General features: G+C 53.4%; 1 protein-coding gene across 1 annotated transcript in view; it reads left to right on the plus strand.

Moving 5' to 3' along the window:
* Positions 1-27,650, plus strand: part of CTIF (CBP80/20-dependent translation initiation factor) — a 331,498-nt gene that overhangs the window by 225,279 nt on the left and 78,569 nt on the right. Inside the window, exons 9-10 of the mRNA XM_011964142.1 lie at positions 2,085-2,571; positions 5,533-5,832. Coding sequence (XP_011819532.1) covers positions 2,085-2,571; positions 5,533-5,832 — 787 coding nt within the window. The remainder of the gene's footprint in view (positions 1-2,084; positions 2,572-5,532; positions 5,833-27,650) is intronic.

Here is a 27,650-nt window from a genome sequence, read left to right on the forward strand (position 1 = left end):
ATTATGGAAATAAATACAGACAACTGCAAACCTTGGACACTGTCTATAAAAGCAAACCTAAGAAGACTCCGAAAGGTAGAAAGAAGACAGGCAGGTCACAGACCTTGGGAGCTGAAGAATGACACACGGGTGATTTCCTGGGGTTTTCCTCTTGGCTCAGATATCCCAGACTTGGAGCTAAAGAAACTGGAGACCCAGAAACACCGTGAGGCCCGAGCAGACAAACGGAGCCCCAACAAAAGCCTACTCTTTCTAGCCAGAGGACCAGGAAAGGAGCAGCCTAGCAAAATAGAAAACTCGAGACAGTAGCTACTTTCCTCCAGCCAAACACCCCTGCAGGAACTGTAGCCCCATTCCCACCCACCACTCCACTGGAGGTCCAATGAGGGGCAAGGTATCCAACACCCCAACAGGGTGGGATCAAAGGGACTGTCATCCCCATTGGGGATAATGAGCTACTAAGCTTTTCAATGGTGGCTTTTCAATGAAAAAAAATTTATTTATTTATTTTAGTGGGAAAAAATAATGCATTTAACCCCAACCCAACCCAGGATACCCTCAATTTTTCACAGATAAAATGTATCAAGTAAATATTAAAATTGAATTTATATAAGTAATAAGCAGTAAGTTGTAAGTAAATAAATACAATTTGTTCAAAACATGCTGTGCAATGAAGGTCTGTGGTACCCAAGATAGGTCACGGAGGAGGTGCAGAGCTTATTCTTTAGAAGTTTATGTTATCTTTCTGCAAAATCTTTCCACTATTTTACAACCTTTGAGGAATTCATGCTTATCTTGTGCTCCAACTGCACTTCCAGTAAAGTTGTGGCATGGAAAACACCCTGAGGGTAAGATGGAGTTTGAACATAGTAGTGCTTTGAGTGGCAGGAAGCAGCCTTCGAGCCAGCCAGAAGGGTCTTGAGAATGCCCCTCACCACCTCTTCACTTGTCTTTTGGCCACAACTCAAAAGTTTGGGGGTTTTTCCTGGTGCGCAACTCATACCTGTTCCCTGTGCTTGCAGAGTGTTGTCAGATGAGCCTGTCTTGACCTACACCCATCATGTTAAATATTCCTTCTGTATCTGTTTGCTAGGTTGCTATAACAGAGTACCACAGACTGGGCTGTGTAAACAACAGGCATTTTATTTTCTGACACTTCCGGAGGCTGGAAGTCCAAGACGAAGGTGTCAGTGGGGTTGATTTCTTCTGAGGCCTCTCTCCTTGAATTGCAGATGGTCTCCTTCTTGCTGTGTCTCTATGTGGTCTTTCTTCTGGGCATGTAGCCTCCCTGGTGTCTCTGTGTGTCAAAGGTTCCTCTTGTTATAAGGCCATTAGTCAATTCGGATTAGGGCCCACCCTAACAGACTCATTTAATTTAATCACCTCTTTAAAGGTGATTTGTCACATCTTATCTCCAAATACAGTCACATTCTGAAGTATTGGGGGTTAAGGCTTCAACATATGAAGTTTTGGGGGGTGATGGGGGACACAATTTAGCCCATAAAAGCTTCTTATAGCATATTTAGTTTGTGGGTTTGGGGGTGACAATGACAATGTTCCAGGAAAAAAAAAAAAGTTGTTTGAAAGATATAACTTTTCAAAAAGCATTATGGTGAATAGTCATTCATAGGAAGGTGCTTGTGAGAAGCAGGTCTGTGCATGCATCTTTGCTGGTACATGCATAGACTGTCTGGAAGATTCACACACGTGGAACGGCTGCTTCCAAGGCCACAAGTGATGACAGAGTCAGAGGCAGGAGGGTTCACTGTTATCTGCTACTGGATCTTTTTAATTTTGTTCCACATGCATGCATTCACACATGTTCTAATAAGTGAATAAAGTACTGATTTTAAGGAAAGAATTGGCTTTGGTCCTCTGCAGTAGCAAGGACCCGTCCGCCTGTTCTCTGCTGTATTCCCAAGCGCTGTCACAGACTCTGGCACGTAGAAGGTGCTCAGGAAGTGTTTGTTGGAAGAATGAATATATGGACAAGGCAATGACTTCCTGTTCTGGCGGCTGGGCACAGGGACTCTGACCGGCCCGCCCAGTGATCGCCCTCTCTGTCTTTCCTCTTCCGTTTACAGGCGGCAGCAGAGACCTCCAGGGGGGAACAAGCCCCAACAGCATGGTGAACACCAGCCAGGCAGTGCCAAACACAACAGAGACCACCAGAAATCGTACCAGGGGGGCTCAGCGCCCCACCCCTCAGGGAGGCCCACTCACCACGGCTACAGCCAGAACCGGCGCTGGCACCATGGCAACATGAAGCACCCACCAGGCGACAAGGGGGAGGCAGGCGCACACCGCAATGCCAAAGAGACCATGACCATCGAGAGCCCAAAACTAGAGGACACTGCAGGGGACACTGGGCACAGCGGCCTCGAGGCCCCCCACAGCCCTGACACCCTGGCCCCGGTGGCTTCTGAGCGGCTGCCCCCACAGCAGCCAGGGGGGCCAGAGGTTGAGACAAAACGTAAAGACAGTATTCTTCCCGAGCGCATTGGGGAGCGGCCCAAAATTACCCTGCTCCAGTCTTCCAAAGACAGACTGCGGCGAAGGCTAAAGGAAAAGGTACCGGTAATTGAATTTTTGTTGTTCTCTTGCACCAGGGAGGACAGCAAGAGGTAGGCACTTTGGTAGGTGAGCACAGTGCAGAGCCTTGTGGGTTTGGGGGTCTGGTGAGCCATGTACAGGGAAGCAGGGGCTTCTGTGACTGCGGGGACCCACCACACTGGTCCACCACTGCCAGCAGCTAGGGCCATCATGAACCTCTCCAGCACACTGGGGCTTTTCACCTTCTAGCCTCCAAGAGGCCCAGGGTAGGCACTTGGCACCAGCCCCCAGCCCAAGGGAGTCGAGGGAAGACATGCATGCCTGGGAGTGATGGGGGAGGTGCAGGGAGCATTTTCTAGGGTTAGATATTGTTTGTGCTGAAGGGACACATGTTTTTCCCCAAATGGGGAAACATGGAGCTTATGAAAGAAGGACTGAAGCTTTTCTACAGGTGAGTACCATCCAGGCAGAGGTGAGTTGTTCAGAGTGGGAGCAGGCTGATTCCAGCCTTCCTGTTTCCTGCCTTCATCATCCAGCAGCCAGGGAGTGCTCTACAGTGCAAACCGTAAGGCGGCTCCATTCTCAGCATCACGCGGGTGCCCGCCTGCGCCAGCATGAACCCGAGAGTGAGGCCTCCTTACGTTTGCTCCCGGGAGCCTCTTTCTGCACCCTGGTCCTGGCCTGGCCCACAGCTTCAGTAGATGACCCTAAACCTCCAAAAGAGGGATAGGGATTTGTACTTGCAGCATTAAGTCCACTGTGCTCACCCTAGCACCACCACCCCTGACCCCACTGCCCAGCAAGGGCACAGGTAAGGTCACCCGGGGGAGGACCTGTCCCAAGAAAGGCCAACTTGCCCACAGCCATCCCACACAGCAGCAGGGCCTACAGAGTCTTCCTCCTGGGGCTTCTGCAGAGCTCCATGTTCTAGGCTTCTCCTCCATCTTCCCCTACTGCTGTCTTTCCTCAGGCTCTTACCCCAGAGGCCAGGCCCAAGGTCCACACGCAGGCAGGATAAGGCAGGTCAGACCTCTTCTTGGATCCACTCTTGAAGATAAGATGCTGCTCCCAGTATCCGCCCCACCAAATCCTCTAGAGTTCTGCTAAATGTAACTGCAGGGCAGCAGAATGGAAACAGCACGGGCTTTAGAACGCAGCTGAGCAGGCTCAGACCTCACTTTGCCTTTGACTGGCTGGGTGGTCTTGGGCAAGTCACCTAACCTCCCTGAGCCCCAGTTACTCATCTGTAAAATGGTTGTAATACTACACACCTTGCTGAGAGACTGTGACGGTTAAATGAGATAACGTGTACAGATGTGTTCTTGTGGGTAGTTCCTATTCTATATGCAGACCACTGTTCTTGCCCTGGGGCCCAGATGGTCTGGAGAGAGGGGTATATGGGGCAATGGAACAGAGAAGGTAGATCTATAGATCAGTTTCAAGAACTCCACTCAGGCGAGGCCTCCTGAACTCCTGGATCAAGAAGACAAGGGCTCAGGCTCAGGCTGGGTCACTCCCCACTCTGCTAGCTTCTCACTCTAAAAAAGGGTAAATCCTAGGTGGCCACCAGCCACATCCTAAACACTTTCATCAGGGAAAGCAACACTGTCCTTCTCCCTTTCAAGAGACAGGTAAAGCGTGAGATGTCTCTTGGGGTGGGGAGTTGTGTCCTATTAACTTTACCCAGGGACTCAGAGTAGCCTTCCCTGAAGAGGTGGTTGGGTTTGAGGAGAAGAACTAGGACACCCTATTCCTTCACCCAGGATTCAGCCCTTTTTTTTTTGGAGACAGAGTCTCGCTCTGTCGCCCAGGCTGGAGTGCAGTGGTGCAATCTCGGCTCACTGCAAGCTCCGCCTCCCGGGTTCACGCCATTCTCCTGCCTCAGCCTCCTGAGTATTCGGTTCTCGAGCGAGAGACTATATGCCCTTGGAACTCGATCCCACCATGGAAGGGCTCAAGGAAAGCTATAGATTTTCTCGTCTAACCTCACCGTGTTACCTATGAGGAAACTGAGATCCAGAGAGTGAAATCACTTACCCAAAGCAACACAGCTAGAGGCACAGAGTGGGTGGGATCTAGAGCCTTGGTCTGTGCCTTCTAGCCCAGAGCTTCTATTGTCAGGGACAGAAGAACAAGCGTGGATCTCATTTCATGACCCTGACCCTGCCCTTCCAGCCAGATCTCACTTCCCCACAGTTAAGTTGTTCCCATTCTTGGCCACCAAGAATGAGTCAATACAATAAGATGACATTTTTTTCTTCTTCAAGCCCCTGATCTGATCCTAGTTGCAGTGAAACCTCATAAGGCTGTAGGGCCTTTTACTTGTGATGTCCCTCCTGGAAGCACCAACTGTTTTAGTGGCACATGGGAGGATTCCTTCATGTGTGGCATATGTCTACAGAAGACCAGCACAGTCTCCACAGGACAAAAAGCCAGGGCTGTGCCCACAGGGAGCCCTATGTCCAGAGAACAAGTCCTCCTTGGACATTCAGAGCTGAGGGTGTGGGGGACAAGGTGGGCACTGCCTGGGCCGCTTTTAACCACCACTGCAGGCATTTTGGATCTGACCTGCCTTCCTGACCAAGTCTTCCTACCCTCATTTTCTCTTTGGCCCGATTTCATATTTGTTATCTTATTTCCTCTTTCATAAACTCCATTAAATCATTTCTAAATTAAGACATTTGATGGACAAATAAACAACAACAAAAAAAGCCAATGTATATGAGAATCCTGGGTAGGAGCTAGAAGCCAAAAGCAGTATCAGCCCTGGATGTCATAGGGGCCAAGAAAAAAGGCAACAAGGAGCTTTTGGCACGTGAGGGGTCTTTGGTGGAGGTTCCCAGAGGGACCAGCCCTCAGATCCAGGAAAGCAGGCCTGGTCCTGCTTTCTGGGGGTGGCCACCCTTTTTCCACCAGGCCACCCCCACACAGAGACCTCGGCTTCACTCAGGCACATTCATTTGTCTCCGACACCCCCAGGATGAAGTGGCCGTGGAGACGACCACTCCCCAGCAGAATAAGATGGACAAGCTCATCGAGATCCTGAACAGCATGCGAAACAACAGCAGCGATGTGGACGCCAAGCTCACCACCTTCATGGAGGAGGCCCAGAACTCCACCAACTCCGAGGAGATGCTGGGCGAGATCGTGCGCACCATCTACCAGAAGGCCGTGTCCGACCGCAGCTTCGCTTTCACCGCCGCCAAGCTCTGCGACAAGATGGCGCTCTTCATGGTGGAGGGAACCAAGTTCCGGAGCCTGCTCCTCAACATGCTGCAGGTAACCGGACGCCAGCCGCCACTGCCCCACGCCCCTGCCCCTCTGCGTTCGGTGAGTTATTCCTAGCGAGAAGGCTGCGAGTTCTGGCCACAGCTGGACTTTTCCCAAGTTCCGCCCTTACCCGATTAATTATAGAAAACACAAAGGCAGTCAAGGGGCCAGGAATGAGCGGCTGGATTTGTGTGTGTTTATGTGTGGGCTCCCTGGTTACGATGGACCAATATAATTTTATAGGTGCTTTATGTTTAACCAGCCTTTCCCATTTTCTATTTTCATAATGAGAGGCTGGCTCTTGGTCTCAACCTGGCTTTGTGCTTTGACCTCTCCACATCCAAGCAGACATGAACTTGCTGTGGACTTCTCTTTTCCTCCTCCTTCCACCCAGGGCCAGATCCTTAGACCTTTGCAGGTGTGCAGGTGGTCATCGCTGGTAGTGAGATGGGTTTGAGCAAAGTCACACATGAGCAGAAAAGGGACAGTCTGTCTACCGACACACTAGGGTTCCTGGGCAGAGGGAAGGCATGGTGATACAAGACTGTCTTCATCCTTGCTCTTTCCCTCTTAATATCCCTTCACCTCCAAGAGTGTAACCCCACCCCTGATCTTTGTTTCCTCCATGGAGACCTGCATCTAGTGGTTCTATCTGCATGAGTGTGTCGTGGGAGTGGGCACGTGTGCTTGGACGGAGCTTAGCAACGTTTCATCTCACAAGTACCCGCTTGTCTGTATGGGCAGTAGCAGACGAGCTGGTGGCCCCAAAACTGGTGACATCAGGCAGAGATAGCAGGGTCACGGGATGGTGGCCATACCAGGTCCTAGGACTGTCCTTGGAGACCCTTGGCTGGGGCAGAGCCATTTCTCCTTTCCTCCTATTTTGTATTTTAGAGACTAGTTGAGATACAAAGTGAGATGCCAGTCCAGGTGAGATAAAATGGTAGTTTCCAAGTAATGAAGTAGAATGGCAGGCTACAGAGCCATCTTAACTAGGTTGACCATACAATAGATCATCCAAACTGCAACACTTGTGAGAGTCAAAGGGGGTTCAGTTCATAATTATACCTAGACAACAGGTATAAACAAGGGCACATGGCCACCCTCACCTTAACCACGTGGTTCGCAGTCTGCCATCTTCCCTAAAAGCTGGGAGAAAGTTGCCGCTAAGGCCACCTCCGCATGTAGCCGGCAGGGCTCCATCCCCACCCACCCTCTCCTTTGCATGTGAGTTGGACTCACTGCAACATGAGCCCTCCCTGGCCAGCCTGGGCTGCTTCTCTCCTGCTCCAGGCCCTGATCAAGTTCCCATTCCTGGATCGCCCGCACTCCCCTGGTGACGAATTCCCGTATTACCTGAGGGATTTGCACATGGGGCATGTTCCTCGCAGGCCGGAATGTCCTGGGAGCATGTGGAGAGTGGCGGGCAGGGAGAATCCTGTCTGCCACAGAGCACCTGGCACAGGCGAGTCAGAGACAGCATCAGCCTATGGTCTTGGCTTTAGGTTTTGTTTTTCAAAAAGGGGCCAGGATGGGGCAAGACTTCTAGACAATGGTTGCCAGCTCCAAGTAACCCAGCCAGACCCAGTGGCAGACAGGCACCCAGGGCATGGGGCACTTGGGGAGGGCAGCTGGCTGCAGGGGCCACCTCAGATCGAGCATTTCTTCCAACTTGCCGTGGTAAGGGTGGCCTCACCCACAAGTGTCCAGCGGACCATCAATCCTGGGGAACACTCAGCCACAAAGGGGGCCCTACGGCCCCTGCGCTCACCTCTCAATCAACCACAAAGTGCACTGGCTTAGGACAGCCTCCAGATGTCCCAGCAGGAAGGGAACCCGTTTGGCTGCGTTTAACTCAACAAAGTCCCCTGCATTCCCCAGCTAAGAACTTCTTGTGGGATTAGTGTGCTGAGAGACAGTTTGGCAAACACTACGGCAGGGAAAAAACACAAAATTGAAAGCTGGGAAGGAAGGATTCCAGACCTGATTCGTTTGTCATCAGTTGGAGCTTGGCCTCTATAGTTCGCTCTGGGAAAGTGCAAACAATAGCCTTCATCAGTGCACCGTTGATTCTGCGCTGCTGGAGATGAGCTGGGGCCTCAGGAAGGGGCACGAGGGACCCCATGTGAGCCTTTCGCTTTCTCATGCTCCCAAGGCCTTGCCATTGGTAGGAAACTGTCCTGGGTCCCTAAATCCTCACAAACCCGCCCACCCCATATTGTGGCTCAATGGTAGGTCTGTCATGAGTGATGCAGGCTTTGGGACCAGCCCCAGAGACCCAGCCCTGTGGGTGCCACCTTGTCTCTGGGGCAGAGAACTGGCAGTCCACATCCTGCTCCCCACCCCTCACCAGCCAGGCTGAACCTCCCACTACACCCTGCATGGACGGACTCTCCCCCAGCCCAGAATTCACTTCTCTATCCCACTCTGAGCATGCACCTCCCCCGAAGCAACTCACACTCCTTCTTCAGGTGGTGCTGAGGCCCCACTTTCCAGGAAGCACCGGCCCTTCTCCTGTCCCAGCACCTCTCATCCTGTAGCCACAATGTTCAGTCACCCTCCTAGTATTCACTGAGTATTCCTAGTGTGCCAGGCACCAGCCTGGGGACTGAGCATACAGCAGTCAGTGAATGGGCACAGCTTTGTCCTTAAGAGGTTCACAGTGAGGAAGGAGTTGAACTTAAACCAATGGCCACATGAATCCACAGTGACAAACTGGGGTGTGTGCTGTTACTGCCCTCCTATCTTGGGCTCTGGGAGGTGGGAACCCCTCTACTTTCTGCACCTCTGTATCCCAGGGGCTGCACAGTGCCTGGTGCTAGAGGGCCCTCGGTCGTCATGGAGAAATGGATGTCTGAAAAGGAAGGTGCTGGAAGCCTACCTTCTTCTGAGCTAGGGGCCTGCAGGGACAGCTGAAGTCCAGGGCAAGAGGGGAACCCCCCCACCACAAGGCAGTCACGGCTTACATTCTGAGGCTTCAAAGCAGCTCCTCCTCCCCTCCCCCACAGCAGAGGAAGCCAGCCATTTGCCTAGGTAGAGTACCTGAGGGTCAGGTCTTTAGAAATCTAAATGTCCACGTAGGCTACCACTCACCACTGTTCACCACCTGTAGTCCCAGCTTTCATGTGAGCCAAGGAGGGGGCCCCTTGAGAGTATAACCAGAGGCTTGATCTGTGTACTCAGGCCTCCTGGGTGGCTAGACAATGCCTTTTCGGCTGCCATGGGAAGGCGGGTGGACTGTGCTGGTGCGGGGCTGCCCTGACCCCACAGTGGCCCCCTGACTCCAAGGCCTAGAGGACACCTGAACCGCATCTGGCTGAGCCTCCTCAGGCCCTGTGCCCCTCTCTGCAGCCAAGGAGACAGAGGTACAGCGGGCCTTTCTGGGCAGCATAATTCATGGCCCCTCACCACCCAACCCCAAGAGGTGCAAGAAAAGAAAGCGATGGGCTGGGCTTAGCACAACCAGCTTTCCCTCTTAACACCTCCAGGGATGTCTTTTTTCACCTGACTTCATTTTCTGGCAAGCTATGTTTGCATTCCTTCCTGGCAGGCAGTTCTAGACCCGGCCCGCACAGCCTTCCCCGCTGCTTCCTCCCTGAGGTTTGCACTCAGCTCCATCCACTCAAGGCCCATCAGGCTCTAGGTCCCCAACCAGCACCTGGTTCGGTTTGGCAGCCTCCGAGATGCTCCATAGGATCAGGTTCAGCTACCACTTCCACACACAAGTTCTGGGACCCGGCTTAGCAATGCAGGCTCCAAAGGGGCCAGGGTGTGAAGTGCCTCCTTAGCACAGCTCCCAGCAGCGGTCTTTACACTTGGTTCTCCCTGGCTGACTTCTCTTGCTGCCAGGGCTTGGATGATGCGAGCCAGCAGCATGCAGGGAGAGGGGCAACCTCAGATGTGGTCAACATTCTGCAGCAGAGGTATAAGGGCTCTTGCCAAGCTGGGGTGCAGCCCCCATGGAGTGGGAAGTGCAGGGTGGGAGAAGGGAGAAGGTCTAAGGTCCTTTAACCCTTCCCAGCCAGACTCAGCACTGCTATCTCAAGGAACCCAGAAGCACCATTCTCATGAGCCATGACAGTGCTAGAGCCCCCGGGGTCTCAGAGGACCCCGTCACCAATCCCACAGCTCCAAAATGGTCTTCAGTTTTTATATCCAAGCCAATTCCTTTTTGTCTGAAATGTGGCCCTTTTTTTAGTAGTGTCCTTGTAAGTAAAATTCTGTTTATTAAACAGACATTTTTTAAATGTGCCAAGCATGTTGTCTTTATTAGGTCAGGGGTTCTCAAATTGGAATGCATATGAATCACGTGGCATTTTGTTTAAATGCAGATTCTGATGCAGGAGGCCTGGGATGGGCTTGAGATTCTGCGTTTCAAACGTGCTCCTGGTAGATGCTAGTGCTCTCATCCAGGGATCACAGTGGAAGTCACAAGGCATTGAATGACTGATGGTTTGTAGGTGGTAGCTTTGTTTCATAGATGGGCACACAGTCTCTCACCAGTGTGATTGTCAGAGTGGAGGTCTGGCCTGGGAATATTGCATTTCAGATACTGGCTCTTATTTAGGTCAGTGGTTCTCAGCCTCGCTGTGCATGAGAATCATTAAAACATAGCAGGCAGGGGGCCTACCCCTAATCAGTTGATTTAGATTCTCCAAGGACACAATCTGGGCATTCCTTAGCCAGGGGGGAACACCGCCATTGAGGAGACACCCCAGAGACACCAGACTGTTTCATCGTGGCCACTTATGAATCAGCTGGCTCTGCCTGTCATGCCGCGAACCAGTCAAGAAATACCTGCCAGGTGCTGGGCTCTTTGCTGAGCCATGGGGGAGAACTCCGAGCCTGAGCTGGCAGGAGAACCCCGTTACACAGGAGGCCTCAGCTGCTGAGAACATGCCTTCCACTCCCCCAGCCTCAGGCTCTTCTCATCGTCACTCTGAGCCTCCTCCTTGATGAGATGAAAGCCACCTCTTCTCTCCCACTGCCTCCATTTCTCTCTGTCCTCAGCTCCTTTTCCCATTTTCCTTTTCCTTGGCCTGGGATATGTGTTGGAACAGCTATCACATGTTTTAGGAAAAGTGCCTCACTCTCACCCACGATGCCAGGCTGTACCAGAGGCTGGGACTTCGCAGTTCAGCCTGTCTCCCCGCACCCCTTCCCAGCAAGGCTCCCAACTTCTCCGGCTTTACAGGGTCCTGACTGCAGACTAGACTGACTAACTAGATGGTGAGCATTGATTGTTTCCGACTTACAGGAGAATGTGGGCTGCCCAGGGTGCCTGGGTTAGAGAAGGAACCAAAAGTTTCCCTGGATCCTCATCAGGGAATTGTGGTGTGATACAGGGCGGTGAAGGGGCTCCAGTTTCTCAGAGAAGTGAAGAACGAGTGTGCCTCTTTTTATGGGACCTTTGGAATGACAAGAATGGAAGCCTGAGCCCCCTCCACCCAGCACTGCCCTGTCACTGCCCTGGGACGTCCACGTGGGCTCTGGGAATGCTCCTTTGCTGAGACAGGCTTGGGTAGTACAAGTTCAAGCCCTCCTCTGTTGAAATGTGTGTGCTCTGTTTAGCCAAGAGGTGTCTGCATCCGAGCTATGCAGAGCAAAGTATTATTAGAGCCGGCATCAGTGTGTCTGTAACTGAACCCAGCTCTCCCTAGCAACCGTTGCCAACAACACATCTAACAGAAGGATGCGATACCTTTTTTTGAAAAAAAAAAAAAAAATTCATCTCAACCAAGTCGTAAACACAGCAGGCCTGTTGTGAAAAGACAACACAAAATCAGAATCTGGTGTGTGACCAGATTTCAAAATAAATTGCTCTTCTCTAGCACCTTCTAGAAGACAGCCCCTTAAAAAGCTGACCTTGAGCTAAAGAGCAGAGAAACTCTTCAGAGTTTCTGCCTGGGTCATCATCAGGCATTGTGTTTTGGGCTTTTCATACATAGAAGCTCAATTGGGTGGTGACTCTGGGGTCTCTGGGAATGACTCTAGCCCAGAAGTGGCACTCAAGATTTTCTGGCTTGGCTTTCCTTATCAGTGAACCTCTCAAGTGTGAGACAAGCCTGAAGATGTATCTTACCCTCACCTCATACTGGATGTGTGTGTTGCCCCCACTTCAGCCCCTGTTTCTCCCGTCCTCCTGCCCCTCTCCTTGTCCCATGTTTTCAGGCTTGGGAAGAAAACCTGGGCGGTTCCTCTAACTCTCTTCCTAAGGGGAAAACCTCCTTCTCGTGATTCTTTCAAGGTCTCTGGAAAATCAAGCCGTTCCCCTTTGTCAGAAGTTTGAAGTTCCTAACTCTTGTCTTTTACATAGGAAGGGAGGAGGGGGACTGATACCGATTCCTGGAGTCTAGGTTGTAAACTCCTAGAGGGCTAGAATCCTGGCCAAGTTATAGGCTGTCCCCAGCTCCTTTCTTCATGGTTCATAGTAGAGACTCAGGAAATCGCTGTGGAAGGGAGGCATAGAGCCATCAGTCATGGGTACCAACGCTCTCTGGGGCGTGAGGGGCTTTGAAGCTCTCTGAGCACTTTCCTATGTGTGAATCGGAGGTAGGTTCCAGGACAGGGATCCCTCCCCAGGTTTATACTGGGGAAAGTGGCTCAGTGAGGCTGCAAGTTTCACTCAACATCACGAGGCTGGCCGGAGTTTCTGGCTCCCATGCCACATCCTAAATAGGGTGTAAGGCTCAAAAGCTTGGGAAAATCAAGAATCCATATCATGGTTGGGAGCAATGGCTCATGCCTGTAATCCCAGCACTTTGCAAGGCCAAGGCAGAAGGATTGCTTGAGGCCAGGAGTTTGAGACCAGCCTGGGCAACATAACAAGACACCATCTCTAAAAAAACAAACAAAAAAATTAGGTAGGTGTGGCTGCATTGCTGCTGAAGCCCCAGCTACTCCAGAGGCTGAGGCAGGTGGATCCATTCAGCCCAGGAGTCGAGGCTGCAGCGAGCTAGGACCCTGCTGTTGCACTCCAGCACGAGCGACAGAGTGAGACTCTAGAAAACAAAAAAGAATCCATCTCAGGAAGTCATCAATTGGGATTTCAAAATCCACCTGTGGAATAATCCCACTGTGTTTCCAGGGGTTGCTGAGTCTCTGAGCTTTCTGGGCCTCTGGAGGCCAAGGGTACCTGAAGTAACCCCTGCACTCTCCATTCGCCCTAGTCCCTATGAAACCACGCAGGCTGCTGGCCCTGGTTCCCATGTCCTGCTTGCATCCTCTCCCTCTTCTCAGACCCCCTCCCTTATTTCTGCACACCCACTGCTGAGCCGATGTGCACTCCAGGCATGTAAACTAATTTTAATGTTGGCCCAAGCCAGGCACACCCAGGGATAGAAGCACATTGTTCTGTGCATTCCAAAGCCTGAGCAAAAGCCCTGGCCATATACACGTCGAGCTCCCCTCCACCAGTTACTAGAAATCAGAAAGGCTGAAGCAAAGGACCAGAGGCAGTGCAAGCCGCTTTCCCCATGGGCAGGCTGCGCAGAAGCTTGCAAAAGCCCAGAAAAGGGCTGTTTTTCTAAAAATGGCTGGCATCTGAGCTCCTGTCCTGCCCCCCGCAGGTCATCTGTCCCCATGCTGAAGGCCGTGCCCTGCAAGGGATATGCAGAGTTGCCACACACATTTCCCTGAAGGTGGGCATCAACAGGCCTCGGCAGGTTGGCCTGGCATCACAGGAGGCCAGCAGTCACAGGAGCTTGACCCCTGCCCAGGATTCTGTGGCAGCCCTGGGCTCCCCCAACAGGAAGAGCCAATGCCTGACTCCTATCCATGTTCTTTGCCCCTGCTGCCAGAGCCACAGTGGGTAGGAACCGTGTGTCTCACTGCCCTGCACTTGCTTTGGAATGAGTAAATATGACCTGCTTTTCTCCAATCTTTATTTCTTCTCAATGCTTATTGGGCACCTGCTATATACCATGCACTGTGGCGGATCCTGTATGTCTCTGTTCACTTGCCCTCTGCTGTGGTCTTTCAATCTGTGCAAATCTGAAGCATTGCATTCAAGGACCCGGGTGGGATACCTCAAAGTCAGTGCTTAGACCAGATCGCCCTGACTGTTCAGTTTGGGTGGGGCGGAGGAACATGTGGCTTCCAGGAGTGCTAAGCCTGTGGTTCTCTCTGGAGCTTTGAAGTGCTCAGTGAGACAGAGCAGCCAATGACTGGATCATAAACAAGCATTTTGATTTTTGAATCCAAAAATAAGCAGAGGAAAGAAAATGACCACTGATCCTCAGCTAGTCCTGGAAGGTGCCCAGGACAGCAGCATGCCAGGTGTCCGGTCATCATATCATCAGGGGGGCCTTGGGTACCGTTGCTGTGCCAACTACCACCCCAGGCCCCCAGGGATCAGCGAGCTTCCTGCAAAACCAAGTGCCCAGCTTCCTGCCTCTGCACCACTGCTATATTCTTCAAAATCACAGAGAGCCCTGCTCCTGAGAAAGCCAAAAATGGGCTTTTACAAGTCTCATGGGCGGTCTACTACAGGCCTTGTCTGAGACTCTAGATGGGCAGAGGCTGAGTGAGCCTTGGACAAAAGTCACTCCTTTCCCGTGAAAAGCACATTGCCCTGTGTTGTTAGGAGTGTGGATGGCTCAGGAGGGGAGAGCAAGACCAGCCTGCAGCTTCACAAATCAGGTCAGCTGGGCCATCTGGAGCAGACAGGTGCGGGTCGTGCCCCTGAATCTCATTTCTCTAGACAGGATTTCTTGCCCCGAGGCAGCAACGCTAAGGCCTGAGGAGCAGCAAACCTGTGCGGTAGCATTGACTGCTGTCTCGATGCTGATCTTGAGCATTTAAAACATGTCTCTGCACCCGCATTTCTGTCCTGGGAGGGATGATTGGGTTGTGGTAGAGCTTAAATGAGGTAATGCATGCACGGACCCCAGCTCTGAGCCACAGCACTCAGATGGCTCCATCAGTGTGGGTGCCCTGCCCTGGTGGGATGAACTGGAAGGCCCTTCTAACTTTATCCCATCCTAGATTCCCAAAGACCACCCCATGCCTCAGTCTTGGGCAGCATTTCCATTTCCCCCTCCTACGCTGATTAAGTGTGGAACAACGAGGGCCGGCAATGAGTGCTTTTAGACTGTTGTCTTCACAGGCAGTGGGCACAGGATTGACAGGTGTACTCTTCCTCCTAGTCAAATCTGCCTCCTCCAGGAAGCCTTCCCTGATCTCCCAGCCCAAGGACCTCACCTTCCTCTGACCCTTGAACATTTACCGTGTGTCCCTTTCATGGAGTCTTCTGGGCTCCCCCATTCAAGCTTTTCTTTTCTGAGACTTGTGTCCGTGGATGTCTTGGGGCAAAGCATGTGTCTGGGTCATCTTTGTGTCCCACCACCATACTGGTACACACTAGGTATTCAGCAGGCGTCAGCTGGCTGGCTCCAGGAGCTTCCTTCTGTGGGGAGGAAGGAGCCTGGGTAGACAGGCGTGGGAATAGCACAGGCCACAGCCACAAAAGGGAATGGCCTGGGGTTTTCTCCCTCTCGCTTCTGGGCCAGAAGAGCTTTACCCAGGTCAGGAATTATTTCACCATCACCCGTGTCTCTTGCCAGACCGTGTCCTCTTCCCAGCATGCCCTCACCCCCCACCCCGGGTTCATTTTCCCTGCTAAATCCCCTGATAGAACTTGGCCGGGCACTGCCCTGTCTGAGGCTGCCACGCTGAAGCAAGCCCTGCAGATAAGTGGGTTACCGGAGAAGGCCAGCTCGGGTGTCCCAGGCCCCAGAGGGTCACCCCTGGCTGGCTGGCAGTTCACCCCCAGCACCTCCTCCTCCTACTTCCCCGGAGCCAGGCAGGCAGGAGACAGCAGATCCTTCCCCGCAGCTCTGTGAGTGGCGGGCCCCCAGCCGCCGCGGGGAATCTGAGCTATGCTAAGCGGCTCCAGATCGCAGCATCTCTGCCCTGCCCGGGCACGGCCGGCCCAGACAGGGCGCCTCTACCTGCCGTGGTTGCTGCTGGAAAGCTGGCACCGCCTGGGCCGATGGAAAAAATCTCCCTGCGGGTTATGTAACTGCTCACCGCCCTGTCCCTGGCTCCCCAGGGAGGCTCCCAGCCACTACCAAGGGGGACCGGTGGCCCCTGGGCAGGAAGGGGACCACAGAGGGTCACTCTTTCAAAAGGAGGAAAATTGTGTTGAGTTATCTGAGGTCCTCCTCTGGAACCAGCCTGTGCACGGCACCAAGGTGTTTCCTGAAAATGCTTAAGGAGCTCAGAGGCCTGCCCCAGCAGTATAGCAAGGAAAGAGCTAGACCTAGTGGGAGGGAGTGGCCACAGAGGAGGAAGAGGGCAGGGCAGTTTTGTTACTGTTTTTCTTTTCTTTTCTTTTCGGCAAATTATTATTGCAGTAAAATATACCATAAAATTCACCATCTTAACTAGTTTTAAGTGCACAGTTCAGCAATACCCCGCACACCCACAATGTTGGACAGCGTCCATGACCATCCCCCACCGCCCCACCAAACCCTCTCATCACCCCAAACAAAAGCCCTGTACCCACCATAACTCCCCTACAGCAATAACTCGCCTGCAGCTTCCCCTCTGTCTTCCATCTCCATGAATTCACCCACTCTACAAATAGCACACACAGGATATCATACAGTATTTTTCTTTTTGTGTCTGGCATATTTCACTTCACATCGTGGTTTCAAGATTTATTCATGTGTCAGAATTCCCTTCTTTTTCATGGCTGGCTAATATTCCATTTGGTGTCTATACCACATTTTTTTAATCCATTTATCTGTCAATGCGCACTTAGTTTTCTCCCACTTTTTGGCTATTGTGATTCATGCTGATAGGAGCATGCACAGACAAATATCTGTTTGAGTCCCCGCTTTTGATTCTTTGGGGTATATACCTAGAAGTGGAATTGCTGGATCTTGTAGAAATTTTATCTTTAACTTTTTGAGTATCTGCCAAACTGTTTCCAGGAAGGATGTTTTTGATGGGGGAAATATCATGAATCAAGAGCCAAAGAAGTGACACAAGTGAAGGACAATAAGGACACTGCCTTACTGAAATTCAGCTGAGAGCTGGAGGAAGTCTATAAGGTGGACTGACTAAGAGGCAGAAGGATCTGGACTTTATAAAGTGGGACCCAGGGAGCCATTGTGGATTCTTGAGATGTAGTTCCAGGATCAATTAAAAATCATAGACCAGTGTAGACTTGCAGGAAGGATCTACAGGTCATCCAGTCCAATCCCCTCATATTAATTATAGATGAGAGACGAGGCCTGGGGAGGTTGAAAGAGGCCATGTTTTAGGAAGACATGTTGGTAGGTCATAGGATGATGGACTTAAAGATGTTTTACATTAGAGAGCCAGGGGTTCTAGGTGGCCGTGGTGATCTCTTGTGGAGAGGGGGCATACCGAGGCTTGAGCCTGTCCCTCAAAGACCTGAGTTGTGATGGCAGGCCTCATTTCCCTGCCCTACTCTCAGGAGCATGCTCTCCGGCCCCTGGCGCATGGAACTGTGGCATTCCCACCACCGCCCCCACCAGGCCAGAGCCAGGAGCTGGGGTTGCCTGCCATGGGGGCAGTGTATGAGCTGTGCTCCCCTAGCTGTGGTCTCCTTCCTTCAGTAAGTGCTCCAAGAGCTTCTTGGTGGGCTCCAAGAGCTTCTGGGACAAGTTAGTGAGCATCTTCAAACCAAAGCACCTGGGTGAGCAGGCTTCCCCAGCCAAGGGTGCATACATAGCCTGGGCCCCTAACATTGGCCTGTGGGCCGCTGATGGGAAGAATGGATAGGGAATCTGCACAGGGTGCCCCACCTCTGACCCTGGTGCCCCTCCCCACGCTGCTGTGGGCTTATTTCTTTGTCGCCCTTCGCCCGTACCAACCTGCGTGGGCTGTGTTTCTGATGCCTAGAATGAACCAGAAGGGAGTTGAGGACAGAGGGGGAGAGGAACAGGAAGAGGAGATGACAGGACAACTCTTTCAACAGCCAGCAGGAATGCCACACTTGCCTTGAACCCCCCACTCTAAGAGTATTTATACCCACAGTGTTCAGGGTAGCCAGGTTCCGTCTCCTCTAGATGAAGAGCAGGCCCCCTTACGGAGACAGAGGTCTTCCCAGCTCCCCTCCAGACAGCCACCGAGAGGTCAGGAGCACACAGGGTGCATTGCGCAGTGCACGGAAGGGAGGCACCGTTGCAGGGGCGGCCATCGGTGCCTGGGTTAGTCTGAGGCCAATTGGCATCACGTGAGCAATTTAAACCCATGTTGTGCCCAGAGGCCAGCTTTTCCTACTTCTAGGTCTTCCCTGTCTGGGCCCCTCTGTCCAGGAGAGGCAGAAACACTTGACCAGAAGCAGAACCATGGGCACAGGGAGTGTGCATCGTGCTGGCTCAGCATGGCTCTGCCCTTGAAACCCAGAGCCTAGAATAAGGGGTCCCTGCACACCCCCAGAGTGCCCATCCCTCACTGCCTCCCACCTAGAGCTCAGGTTTAAAGGCCTTCACTCAGTATCAGGGCACAGAGCTCTTGAGTCTTCAGGGAAAAACAGCGGCCCCTTTGCGGGGAACGGGGAGGAACCTGCAGGGAATGACCCTCCCTTAACCCTTTGCTGGCCCTTCCAGGACAGATCCCAGGTCCCAGAGTAAGAGAAGCTTCAGGTCACTTTGAAGTATGAGGACAGGCATGCTCAAAATCACCCCCCGACCCCCGCTTGACAGTGCCCAGCCTAAGACCAAGTGTATTCCAGAGAAGTCTGTATGCACCCAGGTCACTCACACCCAGACCCATTAAGTAGAGAGGGCGTGGGAGCCAGCACATCACCATGTCATGCCCCTGCCCCCAGTTTTCCACAGAGCAAAGGCCATACCAAAGAAGTGGGTAGCTTCGGAGGTATTTGGGGATAGCCAGACTCCAGCTAAAGCTCGTGAATAGCTATAATCGGAATAAATGCATTCTTGAGCAGCTGCGTATTGGAGCACCACATATTGGACCCACACTTAGCATGGACCCCATTAGGCAACCGTCATTGCATTATTCTGAGTATAAAAAAAAATGTGGCATGAGGACTAATAGCTCTAAAGTGGGGTTAGAAGCACAGTCACCTGGAATCAGCCTCCCCTGCCATAGACACTTCCTTTAATGACTTACCACCTGTGGCATAAGAAATAACTCAAGTGCCCAAGAGTCAGCCACCTCCCTCTGGCTCTAGTTGTGGCGCCATGCAGCGGGTTGACTCTAGGTGGATCTCGTAGCTGGCAGCCCTCCACTTACTCTTCTGTTAAATGGGGTCGTGATACCCAACTCCTCCCCCTGCCTACTGCACTGACATTATCATTGCTAAAATCCACTGAGACGCCTGACTTTTTGTCTGTGTTCCCTTAAGACTCCTCCTCCACAAGAAACTTGTGAATTTCATAGCAGTATGTTTTTCCTTTTCCCTTTGATGAATCCATTCATTCAAGGTTCTTAGGGGAGGTCCCAGGCAAGGAAAGCGCCCTGTGATGTCCACACAGAGATTCTTCCACAAGTCCAGGGACCCCTGGCACAGTAGGACTTGGGGTTTGGGTGCAGCACTGTAGACAGCCCAGGATCCAGCCACAAGGAAAGCTCTCCAAGGGGCCCTGGGACTGGCCTGGAGGCCCCACAGGGTGCCCTGAGCTCAGCACTGTGAAACCCCAGTGAAACAGGCACTGGCCTCTGCCTGACACATAAAGAGCGGGGCAGGGCCAGCTCAGCCAGAGGGCAGTTTAGGAATGTCAGAGGAAGGGGCAAGCCCTGTAAGTGGAGTAGGTTGGGGAAGGCTTCCTGGAGGAGGAAGCATGAAGGAAGAGGCAGGATCTGGGTGGACGGAAGACAAGAGGATTTGTAGGTAGCAAGACCCTTTTGGGGACTGGGGATTGCAGAGGAGGGTTAGGGGAGGAGGTACCGCCAGCCTGGCGGAGGGTGTCAGTCAGCAAGCCCAGGGCTGAGGCTGCCCAGCCAGGCCATGACCCCAGGTCACTGTAACCACACTGGCCTGTTCATTTTGCTGGCGCCTGCTTCTTGCCATTTCAGGCCAAGACCATATTTTCATCCAAAACTGAAACTTTTACCTCAAGAGTCGTGAGTTTCCTGCCAGCCTTGGGCCGTCTTCGACAGGAGGTGGAGTGGGCCGCTGAATCTGGGACCCCAGCCAGCCTCCGGGGCCTCTGAACCCTGGGGTTTCTCTGAGGCAGGTGGTGTGGCACGAAGGGCCTGGCATCTGAGACCAGGAGACACCCACCACCCTTCCCTGGTGAGGTTACTGCCTCATAGGAGGCAGAGATGCCCACCTCCATATGCCCCATGTGCCCCGACCAGCCCCTCTTTGTGCACCAGCTGCTTCCAAGAGCTGTATGGAGATGGGCGCCCACCGCCCAAGCAGGTGCAGAGGTACAGTGCCTGATGGGTGGGGGAGGGCTGATGCTGCCCCCAGGAGCCCTGCAGGAGCTGGAGCAGGGCTGTGCAGGAGGCTGCCATGGGGCAGGTCCATAGCAACCCTTGCTGCTTTCAACTCGCTCCCCTCTGCAGAAGTCCCTTTTCCTCCCCTCCCCCAAGGGGTGGAGCAGGAGGCAGAAAGTCTGAAGCCTGCCCCTTAACTAATGTCACCATCTAAGCCTCAGCATCCCCATGGGGGAAACGAGGGCACTGGGTGGGGTGTGGTCTGTGGGTCAGGTCTCCCCAGCCGGGCACCAGGCCCTCTCCAGCAGAGCCTGTGGCACCTCTGTCCGCCTCGCACAGCCTGTGAACCTTGAGCCTGTGAAGGTTGCATGGAGGTCCAGGACTGGGGAGAGCCTAGAACCCACTGCGGGTGGGAAGAGAAGACGGGAGCTGCTCTGTCTGCAATCTGGCAGATGTTTATCCCAAACAGGGAACCAGAAGCTGACGACTTAAAGGCTCAGCGTGGGAGGAGGTGCTCTGGGCTGCAGGAGATCCGGTGGGGGGCCCCAGCCCTGCCTTTCTCCGGCTGGGTGACCTCAGGCCAGGCCTTCTACCCTGGTGGTGGCTTCCTCGCCCATAAAACATGGTGGGGGTTAGAAGAAGTCATTTCAGACATTCCTTCAGGCTTTGTTATCCCAAAGCAGACGTGCTAGGCAAACACAGGGTGCCTGCTAAATGCCTGTTGCTGACTGATTGGTTAGCAGGTTGACCAGTGCAGAGCAGGACCCATCCCCAACTCTCCCCACCCACCCGGCGGGCCTGCGGTCCTGGCCGGCTCCTTCCCACCCCGCCTGGCCCCATCTACAGAGTCTGGGGCCTGCTTGGCTTGTGTGTGCCGGCAGCAGCACCTGGTGGGTGGGCAGGGAGGCCTGCAGGGGGCACCAGTGTGCAAGGCCAGCCCTCCCTGCCTGCGGCCACCTCCCAGCATCTTGGCATCCTGGGGGCTGTCCCACAGGGAAGATTTAAGCTATATGATGGTGACTGCCACCAAGCCACCCTCCTATGTGCAATTTTCAGTCCCCCTGGGGTCCCAGCCCTGAGTCCAGAAACCTCAGGCTGAGAGTTGGACTAGAGCCCACAGCAAGGGTCCCCTCCAGACCTCCAAAACGGGCCAGTGTAGTACTCATTCCCCTTTATACCCAAGACAAGCAGGGCTCCTGGAGGCCTCAGGAGGGCCACAGAGGTCTCAGGTAGCTTAGAAGGAGGACAGAGCGTGGGTCCCGGATTCCCCGGGAACAGTGCCTGCCCAGAGATCCAGCTGCCCTTAGGAACGAATCAGTATCAACCAGCTGAGGCTGCATTTTCTTAAAATGCATTGGTTTGTCTAGTGTTGGTTATGTTCTTTCTCAAACAGCAGGAAGAGGTTGTGGGAAGAGCTCTGGCTGTCACCTGTCTTCTCCCATGCAGTAGGGGTGGACAGAGGGACTGCAGCCAGGGTCAAGGGCAGGTCATGGGGCGGTGGGACAGAGAGCAGGCTGCAGCCTCATCTGGCCTCAGTAGCCTTGTACAGAGGCAAAGGGGCTTCCGTGTGGGCTGTCAGCTCCTTCAACACCTGTCTGGACCCGGAAACAGGCATGCCTTGAGTCACCAGCAGTGGGCAGCCAGCCGTAGAGTCACTGTGTTTCAACACCGCCAATTTGTTGGCCCCACGCCTGGGGCCCCTGTGGTCATTGCAGTATGTTTTATGGAACATTCTGCGAGGATTCCTCTTGGGGTTTTTTTAGCAGCCACCCTTGTTAGGATGTTCCTAAAGTAGAAGGCAAACAGGCCACAGGGCCTCAGAATTCTAGAAAAAACTGTGTGCACAGCATGGAAGCCTGAGCCAGGAGGGCATTCTCAGCCATCTTCTAAGGAGCCAGGTAGAAAAATTGAGTCGATTCTTTTGTAGTTACTTCCTTATTTTAGCTATTCATTCAGAAATGTTAGCTGTTCAAAGGGTACATCATTTATCAATTGGGAGGCGGGAGCCCCAAGTCTGCGGGAGTGCAGGGGAGGATGGGAGCAGGTCAGTCACAAGCTAACTTAGAACAAGCATTCAATCCCCCAGAAAATGCACCAGGGAAAGCCACAGACATTCCCTTTTGGTAGAAAAGGTCCCTGGTCTATCTTCAACAATGAGACACTCTTCTGGGCTTTGTACTAGGGAAACCTGGCCAGGGAATGGCCATTCCGCCTCTAGGCATGTTGGGAGAAGGGACAGTTCATGGTGCACCCTGGGCACCCTGTTTCTGATTTCTACCCCTGTGCCAAGAAGGCCTCTCCCATCAACCACCGTGGGACTGTGAAGCAGGAAACAGACAGAGGTGGGGGTTCCAGGTGGACCTGAGGTGGCAATGAGGGTGGGCACGGAGTACTACACTTCACTGAAATGCCAGCAGCCAGGAGGCGAGCACCTGGGGTTGGGAGTGTCCCCCAAACCCCAGAACTGGAGGCATTCTGGGGGCATTCTCACTAGCATCGCATCGGGACACGTCAGCCCAGCAGGTCGCACTGGTCCCTGGGGAGCCCAGAATGACAGTTTGTTTCTTTTTGCTCTTGCTGACAATGATGCTACAAAGCTGTTTCAGCCCTGACTGAGAGTACAGGATCTGGACAGCCCCGATCTGAATCCTAAGTTTAATACTTCGCAGCTGTGTGGCCTGGGCAAGTGGTTTTCCCTCTCTGGGCCCCCGTTTTCCATTTATAAACGGGGGTAATAGATAATACCTGCCTCCTTTGGGTGGGTGAGGCTTGAATGGTGGGGACGATGGTGTTAGCATAAACACAACATTGACCGGTGTCACGCATGTCTGGGGGTTCCTGTCAGGGGTCCAGCAGGAACACTAGTTACTCCTCCCTTGCCACTGAGCTGGCTCTCTGCAGTCACTGGCTGGATACCAGCTGTGTGCAGACATTGTGGGCCATAAGTATCCCTTAGACCTTTGTGGGTGGAGGTTAACAGCCCCATTTTATACATAGGGAAAGAAAGTTCTAGAGAGCTTAGAAGGTGTACGTCAAGTCACGCAGCTGGTCAGCGACAGACAGAACTGGAGCCAAGTCCCTGGTACACCACACTCTGTCTCCTCAGAACGCACTGCCATCTGGGTGCCCTGGCTGGTCAGGAGTGCATCTGGAGGGGGTCAATTATAAGGCTGAGGAGAGGTGACAGGGAAACGAGATAAGAAACACGCCATTTAGATGGCCATGCTTTCAGAGCCTTCTCCCCACAGGCCAGGCCTTGGGCTCTCCCCACTGCCATCTTATGACCAAGAGAATTGAGAGACAGCTTCCCGGCCGGCGCTTAGCAGCAGGCTTGGGTCTGCTACCTCCCTTCCTGTCTTGCCAGGGATTGGGGAGACTCTCCACCAAGCTGCAGAGACACAGCAGAATGGTTCCTTGCCCTCCCAAGAGGGGCAAGACTTCTCCATGTCCTTCCTTCCCACTGGGCTGGTTTCCAACCCACCACCTTCATGATTTGTGAATGCAAAGAGAAGACCACTCAGATCGGGTTGTTTTGCTTCCACTTGGCAGCCCTAAGTGCTGGAGGCTGCAGCTCTGGGTGAGGGTGGGCCCTGGTCTGTGGGGTATGGGCATCTGTGAGCACCTTCTGCACGCAGCCCCGGAGGTCAGGTGGCAGAGTCTCTTGTGACAGGTTCCAGCAGCAGAAGCCCTAAGGAAGTAGCTTGTGTCTCGGATGAGGCTGTGTACCTCCATTGCCTGTCTAGGCTGGAGGAAGGGCGATGGCATCTTTAACTGGTCCCTTCCTCACAGATCACTAAGTGTAAGAGGCCAAGCCTACAAAGAAAAAAGGAGAGAGAGAGAGAGGAAAAAACAATGAGAGCCTGTGTGCTCTGTCATTTCTAACACTAAATGATTAAGAAGTGAGGACCCTGGGGTGTGAGCCGAGGCAGCCTGGGTTGATCGGTCCTCTAGAAACCCTTCTAAGCTTTCCCCAGCACACAGCCCAGAGTGTCACCGGGAGAAAGAGCCACGTTGTAAATAGCTTTCTTCACCATACTGCTATGCCTTTTAAAACAAAAACTAAAAACTCCTCACACCCCCGTACAACTTGATTTATCATGACCCCATCATCTTGGTGTCCCGGTGTTAGTTCAAAATCAGGCTCAAAACTGCGAAGGCTGGAGGGAAGCTGTGGGAGGGTGAGGGACACTTTATCCAGCGCGTGGCACACGCACGTCTGCCACGTCGGTTCGTGTGTGTCCCTCCCTGCGAGCTTGGCGGGGCACTGTGGACACTGGGTTCTCTGCCTGATAAAGCAGGGATCCTTTCATGTAGCATGCGTCAAGATGCGTGCATGGTGTGCTGGGCTGTCTCAGCCACTCTCCCAGGCTTTCCTCCTGCCAGTCCACACAGAAGAGGCAGCGTGCATGGGAGCCAGTGGAATGAGGGCCCCACAGGGGCAAGATGGCCAGAGGCCATTTCAGCATGATCAGCATTTATGGATCTCCTTCTGTGTACCTAGCAGGGCAGAGTGCAGGGGTAGGGCTTGAGGAGGGGTGCGTGCTGATAGGCTCAGGAGGCCCATCTGTCCCTCCCCCTCTGCCTGGACTCCTCTGTCATCCCATCCCCTCCTAGCTGGCATGACTTCTCCTGTACTCAGATCGCAAAAGACTAGCCAGCCAGTATGTTTGCTGGGGGAGTCACAGAACACGAAGACCCCCCGATCCCTGCCTTCATGGAGCTTCTGGCTTTGTGAGCCCCCCTCTTCTTCTTGTCAGGCTCCCAAATGACCCCAAAGGGCTTGCTTGCAAAAGTTTGTCCTCTGGACTTTGTGTTTTTCCCCATCTGCTCTACCCTCCTAGTGCCTCCTGGCTCCGGCCCCAGCGCCAGCCCCTGTCTGTCTCTGCAAACACAAGTCAGCTGTGTGTGCAGACAAAGCTGTGCACCACAGTGGGGGCCGGGCCTGCAGAAGGGACATTTCCAGGGAACTCTGGGGGCGGCGGCTGGGAGGGCAGAGGCGACTGTCTGATTAGCAGAGACTCGGCGTCACAGTCTAGGGCAAAGAGAGTGCGGGGGACTTGGCTGGGCCCCAGGGGCCAGTGGCTGTGGGTGGTGACCAGGGGAGGCAGCCAGGCTGGAAGAAATCTGCTGTTTGAGAAGTGGAGGAAACGGGCTGGAGAGGAGAGATAACAGCCCGTTCTCTGTGTGTCTGCGTGCGTCTGCCGGCGAGGGTGGCTGGAGCCGGGCGGTCTGAGGCCATATCTAGTGAGATTTTTGTTCTGGGTTGTGAAAGTGACCTATGGAGCCAGCAGCAGGGTTCAGGGCCTGGGAGAGAAGACACGTGGCCCTCCCCTCTCCTCCCCTTGTCTTGTGTTAGTCTCCCCTCCTCTCCCCTTTGTCAAACAGTAGAAAAGGGAGGGGGCATGGGGGCAGGAGAGGAAGCATTCTTAGTGCGGTAAAAGGCCTGGGTTTCAGTCTGGATTGTACCACTAATTTGACATATGAACTTGGATACTTCCCCTAATATTTCTGGCTGTCTCTGTCTCATTGGCTGTAAAATGCGGATTATTTATAACTGCTCTGCATAGCACGCATAGGGGTTGGAAAGACCTTATGAAATAAGGACGTGAAAATAGTTGGTAAACTGTAAAGTGCTGTGTAAATGTAACGAGTTGTACTGATTCAAACTGCTTTGAAACAGGGGCTGGGGCTGCTGAGTAAAGGCCTGCCTTAGATGAACTAGGGGCTGAGTGGTGGGGAGGAGGGTGGGGTGGGGAGGATCAAGACTTAGAGACCCAGAAGATTCCATGGAGGCAGGGGTGGGTCACGGGCCCAGCCAACTGAGCCCTGCCAGAACCAGGACCCAGGGCAGGCGTGGAGGGTGAAGTCCAAGAGCTCTCTGGGTGGGGGTGTTTGGTCACGGGCTTGCTGATTCAAATAGAAGGTGGCCTGGGTTGGGCATGGACTTCTCCAGGGAGACAGGGGAGGCCGTGTGAAGCCCCTTGCCCATCGAGCTCCAGGGCTCTTGCCTGGCCTGGAGGATAAAGTCCAACTGATTGCAGAGGGATGGGGGTAGCACTCTGTTTTCCTCTCCTGAGTCTCTGCCACCCAAGGAAGCCATGTCCCACTGTCCCCCCACCCGCTCCCCATCCTGACCTGGAAATCAGCCCTCTCTGATGTGGAAACTCAGGCAGGAGCTGGCAGGGGTGACGAGACTGTGAGCTGGAGAGAAGCTGAGCTATTTAAAGCGTGCAGCGCCCAGGGGACATGAATGCGACCCACCCCCAAGGCCTTCTCAGCATTCGCTTTCCCCTCCTTGGCCCAGATCCCAGGCCCTCAGGGCACCCAGAGGGTCACAGGTCAGGTGCCCGAGGCTCTGGGAAGCTGCGGGCAGACAGGTCCTGGGGCTGGCATGAGATGTTGTTCAGTCCAACCTCGGCTTGGGTTCCCTCCTCTGGGCCTCCGGGCTGAGTTGGCGGGGCCACACAGACTCCTTGGCTCCTGTGCCTTATAAACAGGGCTGGGTATGAGTGTGGAGCTTAGAAGAGGAATGTCCACGCCTGTGGCCTGGGGCAGCTGCCACCACCCACCCCTACTCCACTGGCCATCAAGCCACCAGACTCAGAGCCCATGGGGCAGGAATGGGAAGTGGGAAGCTTCACCAGACCCTTCTCCCCTGCCAGGAGAGCTGGGTACCCAGGCCTGACTTCCCAGAAAACCCCAGATTACAGATGTTTTTCTCCTTCATCTCCAATTAACATTTACCTGTCCTGGGTCCTAACCCATTAGTGAATAACAGGGTATACTGTCCCTCCCTTCCTATCTGGGAAAGGCTGATGCCTTAGCTGGGAAGAGCAACTGGGATCCAGACCTGTTAGACACAGGGTCCCATGCAGGCCACCACAGGTCTGGACCAGCTGGGAGGCCTTAGCTGAGGGCCGGGTCCCAGGGGCCAGTCCACCAACCACAGCTGGTCTACACTGCACCAGCATGGCTTATGTATGGAATGACTTGAACAGTCGTCAACTGCCCTTTCTGGGAAGGGCTGGCCATTACTCTGAGATTGCATCCTTCCTACCATATTGGCATTAAGTTGTCCTTTCTTTTATGATATGATGGATGAAGCTTTAAAAAAATATACATGCTTAGCAAAATAAAATGTTGGCAACCCTCAAATTTTACCAGTCCAGTAAATCTTGGAGCTCAGGACTCTAGTTCCAGAATAGCCCAGTTCACCTGGGTACCCAGCTCTCCTGGCACTGAGGAGCCCGGGTATAAAAGGAACTGTTGAGTGCATAGGGTTCAGCCTGGGGAGGCCCCCGACCCTGGGGCTGCATGCCTCACCCTGACAGTAACTTGCAGCTTGAACTGCCAGTTCATCTTTACAGCTGGGATTTCCACCCCACCCCACCTCCTCTATCCTCTCGGCTGGAGACACTTCCTCCCACGTGGCTGGGAATTCAGTG

Source organism: Colobus angolensis, unplaced genomic scaffold, assembly GCF_000951035.1.
Source record: "Colobus angolensis palliatus isolate OR3802 unplaced genomic scaffold, Cang.pa_1.0 Scaffold645, whole genome shotgun sequence".
Lineage (NCBI taxonomy): Eukaryota > Metazoa > Chordata > Mammalia > Primates > Cercopithecidae > Colobus > Colobus angolensis.